A 12,500-nucleotide genomic window follows, 5' to 3' on the forward strand; every position below is an offset into this window, starting at 1 on the left:
CTGGGTTCGAGCCTCGCGCTCGGCGCATAGTTGAGTCCCTTGGAAAAGGCACTTTACTTACATTCTCTCACCGTATTCAGGTGTAAAATGTGTAAAATGAGTACCTTGGTTAACAGCGTTGTCTTTGTCCGAAAAATTGTAATATCGCCTAACAGGCGTCATGTCCCGTCCTACATGTTAAATGTTTCTGTTGACCAGGGACCCCTTGTAAAGCGCTTTGATCACATTGTGCACTATATATAAAGCTCACTTTACATAGAGTCTGAATGCAGTGTTATGTTCGGATGGATTTGATGGTAAAACATAAATGTTATGTTCTGCTCAATGGAACTGGTCCATATTCCTCATTTTGTTGAACATTGTATAAGTTGATAGACGATTTTCTATATTTTGACGTTTATGTCATTAAAAATTTCTGAAACTTGACAGAGTTATGGGTATTTTAAGTAGAAAAATATATCTCGACTTCACTTGTGACCAACCTCTGTCCCTTTGATTGTGAAGCGAATGCTCTACCAAATTATTATTATTTTTATTATTATTATCATTATTAGTATTATTGTTATTGTTATTATTATTATTATTATTATTATTATTATTATTATTATTATTATTATTATTATTATTATTATTATTATTATTATATATTATTATTATTATTATTATATTCATTCATTATTATTATTATTATTATTATTATTATTATTATTATTATTATTATTATTATTATTATTATTATTATTTTATTATTATCATTATTATTATTATTATTATTATTATTATTATTATTATTATTATTATTATTATTATTATTATTATTATTATTATTATTATTATTATTATTATTATTTTATTATTACTTTCATCGTCATTCTAATAATCTAAATTTTCACAGGATTGAAATCCCGGACGGACATCAACTTCCTACTGCCATTTCTACGTGTGAGAAAGTTTGACCAGGAAAGGGCTTTTACCCAAGTCAAGAACTACTATCGGTGGAAGATGGAACATGGGGATATTTTCAATGATCTCAAACCTTCAAGAGTGCGAGATATGTTGGACACTAACCTGATTGAGATTCTTAAAGACAGGAGCAAGCAAGGGTGTAGAATCTTCATTTGGAGGGCAGGTAAAAAAGTGGCCGTTATGATAATCATCGACATAAACATTCATCATCATCATCATCATCATCATCATCATCGTCATCAACAACATCATCATCAGCAGCAGTAAGAGCAGCAGTAGCAGTAGCACCATCAACATCATAAGCATAATCATTATTGTTTTTTTATTTATCAGCCTTATCATCATCATCCTCCTCCTCCTCATCATCATCATCATCATCATCATCATCATCATCATCATCATCCTCCTCCTCCTCCTCCTCCTCCTCCTCATCATCATCATCATCATCATCATCATCATCATCATCATCAGCATCATCCTCCTCCTCCTCCTCCTCCTCCTCCTCCTCCTCCTCCTCATCATCATCATCATCATCATCATCATCATCATCATCATCATTATCATCGTCACCATCATCAGCGTCATCATTATCATTATCATCATCAGCATCATCATCAGCATCATCATCATCATCATCATCATCATCATCATCATCATCATCATCATCATCATCATCATCATCATCATAATCATCATCAACATTCTCATCACTGTCAGCTTACTCACCATAATCTGTAACACAGCCCACACCCCACTTACACACATAACCTTCCTGTCCTCTTCCAACACAGAGAACTGGGATGAGGAACGTTACTCTATCACAGAGTGTTTGAAATTGCACGCAGTTGTCATGTTGAAGCTGCAACAGGTGAGTTGAGAAACTATTGATGCTTTGCGTTTGGTTAAGAAACATTCATCACATCCGCCGGCCGGATATAGATAGAACGAAGTTATCGCCAGCTTTTTTTATGAGTAGTTCTCATTAAATTATACTAATCAGAATATTTAAAAAATGTTTAAAATTATAGATAGTGTGCACTTGGCTAAGAAGTTCACAACATTGCCATCCGGAAGTAAAACTGGCCAACACACAAAACTGTTGGTAATCTGAAGGTGTATAGTCTTGTTAATACAGTTTAGTTAGTATACTGGTGCGTGTAATGGAAAAGGAATAAACCAACAGGAGGGGAACTAATTGAAGATCCCTGTAAAAATCTCCCAGGTCTACAGGATCAACCAAGAAAATACTGGGTAGCTGCAGATAGACTACGGTCAAAACATACAAGAACAGCTGCCAACATGCACAAATGGGGGCTCCAAGAATCACCAACATGCCCAAAGTGCAACCAAGCACCACAAGATGCAAACCACCTCGTACTAGTTTGCCCAGAGACAAAACTTGAAGGGGGATTTGAAACCATCAACAAATGTGATGATGACTTCAGAACCTGGATTGATACCTTGAACATAGAAGTGTAGCCGAACGATACTACTATACTACTACTACTACTACTAGTGAGTATACTCATAAACGTGGATGGCAAAAAACAAAAACAAAGACACGAATGACGTCATATTCGAACTATCGATAGGTAGAAGGAAGTTGAGGTCACTGAGCTTTTTGTTTTTGTCTTTAGTCAGCTATTTTTATGAGTAGCTCTCATTAAATTATACTAATCAGAATATTAAAATTAAGGTTTAATTATATTATTATATATATATATATATATATATATATTATATATATATATATATATATATATATATATATATATATATATATGAGTGTGTGCAGTGTGTGTATATGTGTGTGTGTTTGTTTTTGCATGTGTCATGTGTAAATAATCCATACTTAAATTAATATATTAGATAACCTGCTTTATATATACAAATAAAGTAACCAATCAATCCAACAACATACCAATCCATACGACAATATTTTTTTGCAGGAAGAAGAGACCCAGATCCATGGGACACACTTCATCATCCATATGGGAAAACTAACATGGAAACAAGCTTTGCTCTTTACTCCGTCAGTAGCCAAATTCTATTTAAAGATGTCACAGGTATCTATAGACGCTGAGCTTTTAAACTAAATTATTATATATTTGTTACAGTGAATAACATAATCAGTTGGAAGGTGAAAAGGTTTGAACTGAGAGATTGCCAAGTTTAGTTAGAAGGTCAATTTTTAAAATCAAAAATGAGTTCTTGGCAAAAATCATTAAATCAACTCTTTTTGTACATCTTCGGGAATTATCAAACCTTAATTTCATTTCTAAATATTTTTTACACCTAGTCAAGTTGAAAAAGTATGAAATTTGAGAAAAGTTGCTGAATACCATTCCCATACATCTGACCATAACATCATGAAAAATCACTCGATTTACTTCAAATAAAGATTAAAATGCTTTAGGAAGCATATTCTTTCAGAAAATGTAAAAATGAAAATACAAAATATTCACCTTCTGACTGATTATGTCATGCACTGTCACATTTACTTACAAGCTTGCTGTGATCCGTGAGTTCAGTCCTAATAATCATAAAACCATTTAAAGTAAATTACACAATCGGTGACAAAAGTATTACCCTAATACTGTCCTGCTCTCTGTAAATTAAAAAAAAATCCTTTATTTAAAATTTTTGACCAGAAATCTCGTCCTTTAACTATTGATCGATCAAAATGACCAAATCGAATTAATAATAGAACCAAACTAATCTCACTCACACATAACTTGAACACATTTGCAAACTTTAATAAATAAATACCTTCATTTTCATTGTGCCTTTATTGATTTACATCGCTAATAAACATTCCAAAAACAAGAAAAGTGCATACAACAACAACAAAAAATATGCCGACATGTTATTGTGCATAGACATTCAATGTTCAAAGTAAATGCAACATTTTAGAAGCGCCATATTTTAGCAATGACTATGGAAAATGTTTTTTTCTTTTTTTGAGGAAAATTTTTGTCTAAAATCAAAGCCCTATCTCCACTGAGTAAAAATGTTTTTGAATTTTGAAAATCCATTCATAAATAAACAAGTTATGCAGTTTCAAAGGTGTCATTTATTTGGATGACCCGCAAAGAGGAAAAAAACGCGAAAATATGGAACGCTATTTCGCCATTTTTTTCGACCTTTGGTTGTATCTTGCGTAATAAGTGGATTAAAAGATTGAAACTTGAAGAGCAAATTAGGATGGTGTTTTGTAAAATACGGGAAAAGTACTCGTCATATTCATATGAAATTTTACAACCAAAAAGAAGAAATGTTCATGTATTACCTTGTCAGCGACAAAACCTCCACGCCCATTAGTTTTAGAAATATTTTACTCCAAAGAGTAAAAATCTATTTTTAACGGTCTTCTGGTAATTGCACGAGTTTTATCGCTTGACATAAACTAAAATGACCTTTTTTCTAACTTTGTGCCAACTTTCAGTCATATTTATCGATAAACAACGTCGTAATTAATTTTTTAAAATAGCATATACGAAACGGCTTCGTCCCATATTTTGACGCGAATTCGGGCACTTCGTGAGCGAAAAAGAGGCCCAAAGATTTGTACGGGATAGTCATTGCTACCTATTTTCTAGTAAATGCCCGTAGATGTGGATAAGAATCTTAAATTTCTGATCTCATTTCCATTGTTGGTGTCTTGACAGGACTTTTCTTTTGTTTAATTGACCATTTTAAACATTTGGCATAAAAGTACCAAACTGGCATCCGTGACCGACAGACGTTTCGTCTGGGATTCCCTATGACAACATAATTCCGAATTATAGATAACTTGAATTCATAGAAATATGAAACATTTTTACAAATTATTTGTTATGAAATATCTAAGAAAAATACTTTGAGGGAATGGAATAAATGCAGATATTCTTTCACGGGGTTGGAGTTATTAAGTTCCTTTTCTTTTTATCGCGGAATAATTCACTCGCAAGATATGCTGTATTCTATAATTTGATACATTGCATGTGCAATAGTGCCGGCCGGTATCAACTCTTGTCGTTGTCGATGAATTACCGGTAATCCTTGGCCAGTATCGCCTTTCTCGAGACCGGTACCGGTACCGGTTATTCTCGATAATAATTCTCATTGTCGATGATTTCTTATCGACAATGCAGAGTTTGGAGAGCTCTGTTGTTTTTTGTTGTTTTTAATTTTCAGTTTTAATTTTTTTTTTTTTTTTGGTTCTCTTTTCATTCAATGTTTCCACTTTATTTTTGTTAATGTCATAATATATAATGTTTATTATTTTTCCATTACGACAATATGCACATTCTTAGTGCAAACTGCAGAATACTATTCTGAACATTGGAGTATCGGAGTATCGAGATTGGAGTGTTTAGTGTCGATATATTATCGGTAAGGCTGTTACCGGTATTACCGGTACTCATTACCGGTACCGCTCGGCATTAATGTGCAATATTATTCTGTTTTCTCCCTCACTCAAACAGAGCATTATCCCACTCCGACTGAAGCGACTCGACTACGTGGAATGCCCTTCCTTTTTCGATGTCGTCTATAAAGTCTTCAAACAATTCATGCAGGAAAAAATCGTCAAAAGGGTAAGTGAAGCCTTTTATACAAAACCATTTAGCGAGATAAAGGAAAGTATATACAATGTTGAATGGATAGCCTATCCGTTTTTCACATGTAAATAACTGGCAAAAAAATAATTCATTTTATTCTGCCGTACTCTGGAAAAACCCATAATTTAAAATTTGGTCAGAAAAATTGTACTACAAGTATCGATCGATTTAAATTACCCTCATCTTGGCAAAACAAATCTCAAACCTGAGTTTTCTGGCCAAAATCCTCAACGTGGGTTTTTGGGGTTTTTAAGAGCACGGCAAAGAACAGGATCGAACGAGAATCAAACCCGGAGTAAATAAAAGATCGCTGACGTTGAATATGAACTATTTGTGCAAAGAACGCCATTAACTCTCTCCTTACCAGCTATTTTCAGAATTATTTTACCCTAAAAGTCATACTCACCCAACACAAAAATAGATTTTTCAAACAGATTGTAACGAGTATATTCTATTTTTTGTTCAGAAAATTGAGCTTTGCAACACAGTGTCGAGTTATTATAGCTATAACTATAACAAGATGAAATCAGAATAAGAAAATAAAATGTTGGCTACATCGTAACGAATGTGACGATATTCCTATGGTTGGTAATGAGAGGCTTTTAAAAAAAAACCCGGGCCAGCTTATCTAATGACCCTTTTAAATAATATCAATTGTAGTAGTTAAGCTAAAGAGAGGGTTAATACTATAACGTCGAAACCCAAATAAAACTGAAATGGAAGAGGCATATTGTTACTAATCGTCTCAAAACGGGTTTACGTTGGAATAGACACAATTTAAACCCAAAATGATGCGAAATACGAAGTTAAAAGTTATTTACAATGTAAGATATTGTATTAATTCTAACCCTCTCCCTAAATATCAACGCGTAATGATGTCATGTTTACAATAATAAAAATTGTGACGTCAGATTATCAAGCGTAAATTTCACTAATATTCATGTTATTTTTTAAAAAGTATTATTTAAGTACTTTTGAACATGTCTTTTATTCAAAGATTCCGAAATAGGAATCGATTAAGGGGTTGAATAAATTATTTCTTACACTTTTGCGATTTTTGAATTCGAACTTTGTTCCCAACCCGCACTCGCAAGCTCTTGTCTTGTAACGATTGGGGACACGTGCAGCATTCCAAAAAAATCAAACAAGAGTGTAAGAATCGTATATTATTCTTCCTTATACGTACATAATACGAAATGACTCCAACGTAACATATTTATGGCTATAAATCCAATTTTTAGCAACTAATTTACACTGACATATTTGTAACTCATCTCATTATGCATTGTATTATTTTCGTTTTACATTTAATCTGTAAACATTTGAGTGTGTTCCTCTTCGCGGGGACCTGTGCTCGTGTCTGGATGAGGTGATCTCAATCTGAGTGAATTGATAGTATGCTCTTGGAATCTACATCCGTTCTCTATTTGAGCTTTAATTGTAATTCTAGAACTTTTTACTATCTCATTTTCTTCCTTTTTACTGGCGCTGATATGACCTTAATGTGTTGCAAACGCTGTAAAACCCTTAAAAACAAAAACAAAACAAACGCCGACATATTACCATTCTGAGGTGATTGAAAAGGGTTTTTAACTTACAATTAGATTTTAATATTTTTTTTCTTTGTCTATTTCTTTTTTTTTTTTTAAACTCTGTTTTCAATCAGGTTTCCATCAGCACCGACAACTTCAAAGAGTTACACACCCATGTGGATCCAGACATTCTTCCAACTGATTTAGGAGGGAAAGTCAAACCTTACAGCAACACGGTAAGTATGTTAGTATTGGCGAAAAGGTGAAAATGGAAAAGGCTTCGGATGGGAACACAGCACGGACAAGGAAGGTTTTGGGTAAAACCCTTCGCCAGCACAACGATAAACAAACAAACGTTGAAAACAAATAAAATAAAGTGTAGTACAATTCAACGTTCCATTGTTTATCGTTGTCCTGACGAAGGGTTTGTACTCAAAACGTCCATTGTCTGTACTGTTCCCATCCAAAATTTTCTCCATCTTTACCTTTCCTTTTCTATAGTATTTTCACGATCCCAGGCTTAAGACAGCCCCCACCGCTCACTACTAAGCATGTTACGTACCATTCAGATAGAGTCAGGTAATCAGGCAAAATCTCCCCTTTATTAATCCCAAGGAAGACTAGACATTTGAGACAAATTTCCCCTATGTGATGAATAATGGGCATTTTTATTTTATTTCATCTTCATTTTTTTAAAAATATTTTAAAAGTATATTAACCATTTAACTTGTTGAGATATTATTATTGTTATTATTATTTTTATTATTATTATTATTATTATTATTATTATTATTATTATTTATTATTATTATTATTATTATTATTATTATTATTATTATAAACTTAGATTATCATTTAATGTCAATTTATAATTCTACCATCATTATTATGATTGAGTGATTTCCCTTTGTTTACTTTTCTACTTTCACTTCCTTCATGTTTTACCATCCAAACCTGCCAAAGGCAGATGATCACTCTCAATAATAAAATCCAGTTCAATCGAATACTATTTTGGTCCATCGTTCATCAATTTATTACAATATGAAACCATTAAAGCAGTCTTAACTCGCTTACCATAACTGACTTGAATGACTTAAATCTAGGTGGCTTTTCATCTTACATGTTATCCGACTTCGCTGCTATGGCCGCTCTTCTTATTCTTGTGGCGAAGAGCCTCTAACTGTTTCTGTCTTGCTCATGTTTATCCGATGTTTAAGCAGTTAACTGCCGTATTATTCTGGAGAGAACCGTATTTACAAAAATTAGCTTGAAAACTCGCCCTTCAAATATTGATCGATTGAAATTACCCTCATCGTGAAGTTCGGTTTGAGAGTTTTTTCCCAAGATGATGGCCAACTAAATCGATCGATATTTGAAGGACGAGTTCTTTGGCCAAATCTTTAACCCTCCCCTTACCAACTATTTTCAGAATTTTATCAAAATAATCATACTCACACAACAAAAAATACATTTTTCAAACAGATTGTAACGAGTAATTCTATATTTTGTTCTGATAAAATGACCTCTGCAACACAGAGTCGAGTTTTTATAGCTATAGCTATAAACAAAATGAAATTAGAATAAGGAAATAACAGGTTGGCTGCATCGTAACGAATGTGACGATTTTCCTGTGGTTGGTACAGAGAGGGTTAAATACGTGTCTTTCCAAAGTAAAACCTCAATGCAGTTGTTGTATGTCGTCTGCTAGTTTACCCATCTGACAAATCATAATGATTAACGTTTCATTCTTTTTAGGAGTGGAAAGAGTCCATCTTAAATTCGGAGGAATATTTTGAAGAGGACAACAAGTTTGGTTTCCTCAACATGGAAGTGGCCAACGAGAGAAAGGAGAACACAGAAGAAGACGCTGGATTGGCCGGTCTGGGTGGCACTTTTAAAAAGCTAGAAGATCACTAAAGGGATCTGCCCATAGTCATCGTAAACTTATAGCATGACACTGACCGAAACATGACGTCAAATGAAAAGTCTTTGGCCACAAAAGAAAAAAAATCCTTAGTTGTATGTATTCAATAGTTCAACCAGTGGAATCACTTGTTTCATTGGCCATTCATTACTGACAACTAATTTGGCGTTGCACAAACCTAAAAATGACGTCAAACTAAAGTCCTATTGGGTTCTAGCGTAGCCATCGTTATGTTATAGCCTGATACTGAAATCTAAATGGACTGGCAGTTTGACGTCATTATTTGTTTTTTGCACCGCTTTGTCGTTAGTAGAGCTCATGGAAACAAGTTATTTCATTGGTTGGACTATTGAATACAACTCACGAGTTGTTTTCTTTTGTGGCAAAAGACTGGCATTTTGACCTCATTTTTTGGTCAGTATCAGGCCATAACTTTAAGAAGTCCATGGTTCTAGTGTCAGGCTATACATTAACGATAGCCGCCATCCGCCTGTCATTTTATATGTCTCAAACCGGTCTTAAAGAGAGAATGCATTTGAAACGTGACTCAGTTCGTAGCCTTGGTAAATAATAGCCATGCAATGGCCAAACAATTAGATAAAAATAAAAGGCCAGACCACCAAAAAAGAAATGCAAATCGTGAGCTGTATTCAGTGGTTATCCAGTGTAATCACCTGTTTCACTGATCACAACTGATGACAACTGATTAAGGTATGCTCTAACTGGAAGTGATGTCACAATAAATGTCCCAGTGTCAGGAAGAAGCTATTGTTAACGTGTGGCCGGAAACTAGAACCGTAGCCTTTGTTACCCAAAAGCCTGATACTAACCAAAAACTCGTCGTAAAAGAAGACGAAGATCACGGGGAAACAAAGGTAATTGCGAGTTGTAATCAGTAACTAACCAATGAAATCATTAATTTCCTTGTGTACTTCTTACAACAATTATTCATTTCTACTGTCGTTTGGTGATCAGCAACGTTTGTGACGTATATTTTTGGTCAGTATCAGGACGTTAACCGGCTCCTTACCACTCATAGGAAAATCGTAACATTCGTTACGATGCAACCGACACTTTTCTCATTCCGATTTATCTTATTCATCACAAAATTTAAAAAAATACTTTGATTACAGCTATAGACACTAAACACTGTGCTGTAGAACTCACTTGTTACTTTTTGTTTGAGTAAGAACAGTCTATTCTTGTGTTGGTTTGGAGTGAATTTTCAGGGGGGAAATTCTAAAAATATCTGGTAAGGAGAGAGTTAATATACGAAGTCCACCCAAGAACCCAATACTCTTCAACAGTCGTAACGTCACTTCCTTCCTAATGGCTGTACTTAGTAACACTGGCTCTAAACTTCAGAACAATGCGGACGCGTATGAAATATTTCTCCGGCGAGCATAAAATCGTATCAGAGGAAAAAACCCTAACTTGATCATGTTTGACTTTTAAACATTTGATCACAAGGCACATGAAAAGTTCTAGCAGCATGAGAATAAAAAGTAATGATTTCTTCGTTTAGACCAGATGGCCGCGTTGCCGGGCGCGTGACATCAGACTACTGAATGCAATTGGAGTTTTATTTTGCCGTCATTTGTTTAGGTTTGGACAGCGGCTTGTGAGTTGTCGTTAGTGGCACCTACTCATAGAAACGGATGATCCCATTGGTTGAACTATTGAATACAACTCATGATTTGTTTTCAATTGTGGCCAAAGACTGTTGGTCAGTGTTAGGCTATACGCTAACGTTGACGACGTTCAGGCTTGAGTTAGATATAGCTCCGTTCAGGCTAATAGTTAACGAAGGCTTAAGGCTACGCTCAGCTCAGTCAGTTGAAGAAGACTTGAATAATGGTCACAAGAACTCACAAATGGAACAGCATCCCAGTTATAAGGTTCATTATTGGATTTGTTTTTCACATTTCAGTAATATTAGGTTTATTAAATCGTAGAAATGATTAATCCCTAAGAAGTGTTGTACTTATATATGGTTTGTGCTCATTATAGTGTACTTTTGTTAGGAGTTGACTAGGTACCATAAAGTAGATATCGTTTAATTAACTATTCTGATGCACAAAAGTAACACATTACTTCTCTCTCTGAAGAATCTACATATTATTGAAATCTGCGGTCAAACTTTATTTCAATTCTGAAAGATGAATCATTTTGCATCAAGATGAATCCAAAGTCACAATGCTAGGGGAATAAATAAAATGACAGTACCTATAATTGTAGAGGTAGAGTCAGTTTAAAAAATGCATAAAATTCAAGGAAATAAAGCGTTTGATTGTAACACCCTTCAGTACAGTGTATGACTTTGTCAAACCTAAGCCATTGCGTAAAATAGGTGAACATTTTTTCAATTTTCTGCCCCCCATTTTTGGAACTCTCTCCCATCACAAGTGAGATGCTAGGATTCGTTGACAACTTTCAAATCTCGCTTAAAGTTTTATCTTTTTATGTCATAATGTTGCAATATTATTTTCATATATTGTCGTTGTTAAATTGAATTCGTATCACTTTTCCATCAAACTTATCTTACTGTAGTGTGTTTTGTTGTATATCACTGTAAAGCGCTTAGAGCCTGTGGCGACGGGGCAAAGCGCTATATAAATGCCATTGTTATTATTATTATTATTATTATTGTTATTATTATTATTATTATTATTATTATATTATTATTATTATTATTATTATTATTATTATTATTATTATTATTATTATTATTATTATTATTATTATTATTATTATTATTATTATTATTATTATTAATTATTATTATTATATATTATTATTATTATTATTATTATTATTATTATTATTATTATTATTATTATTATTATTATTATTATTATTATTATTATTATTATTATATTATTATTATTATTATTATTATTATTATTATTATTATTATATTATTATTATTATTATTATTATTATTATTATTATTATTATTATTATTATTATTATTATTATTAATGCAGTTATAGAAATAATTATGTTTAATGTTACTTTTCCATTTCTTGTTGTTAGAGAGCTTTATCTAGATCTTAATGAGTCATCTTCTGTAAAATTGTTGCTGACCAACTATATAATTTACCTGATATTATAATTAATTTATAAATATATGAAATGAATAATGTCGAATCATCGTTTTTAATTTTTTGAATCTTAATCTCATATATATATGTGTGTGTTTTGTGTTTGTGTGTGCGTGTGTGTGTGTGTGTGTGTGCGGGTGTGTTTGTGTATAACTTTCAGCTTTTTGACTAGCAGTAGGTGCAATATACTTTACCCAGTTTGAAATTAAATGGAATAAAACTAATTTTGAAAAGTGAAACGTGGCAATCAACAGCTTCTTCATTGGGCATATTATCTGAATCTGAGTCCGTTCGGGAAAGTGAGGGGAACAGACACCACGTCAATAATAAGAAGAAATGAAAAGGAAAAGAGAAGTACAATGAGACAAAACTA

At 33.2% G+C, this 12,500-nt stretch overlaps 1 protein-coding gene across 4 annotated transcripts in view; it reads left to right on the plus strand.

The window, feature by feature from the left end:
• LOC144957185 (alpha-tocopherol transfer protein-like) overlaps positions 1 to 9,654 on the plus strand; it is a 25,960-nt gene extending 16,306 nt beyond the window's left edge. For all 4 annotated transcript variants that reach the window (XM_078888233.1, XM_078888232.1, XM_078888231.1 and 1 more), the window contains 6 exons: positions 896 to 1,129; positions 1,758 to 1,834; positions 2,916 to 3,032; positions 5,433 to 5,543; positions 7,234 to 7,335; positions 8,855 to 9,654. In XM_078888233.1, coding sequence (XP_078744359.1) covers positions 896 to 1,129; positions 1,758 to 1,834; positions 2,916 to 3,032; positions 5,433 to 5,543; positions 7,234 to 7,335; positions 8,855 to 9,016 — 803 coding nt within the window. In that variant the 3' untranslated portion in view covers positions 9,017 to 9,654. The remainder of the gene's footprint in view (positions 1 to 895; positions 1,130 to 1,757; positions 1,835 to 2,915; positions 3,033 to 5,432; positions 5,544 to 7,233; positions 7,336 to 8,854) is intronic.
• The last annotated feature ends 2,846 nt before the right edge of the window (positions 9,655 to 12,500 follow it).

Source organism: Berghia stephanieae, chromosome 11 (genome assembly GCF_034508935.2).
Source record: "Berghia stephanieae isolate SIO BIC M18660-M18661 chromosome 11, UCSD_Bste_1.3, whole genome shotgun sequence".
NCBI classification, from domain to species: domain Eukaryota; kingdom Metazoa; phylum Mollusca; class Gastropoda; order Nudibranchia; family Aeolidiidae; genus Berghia; species Berghia stephanieae.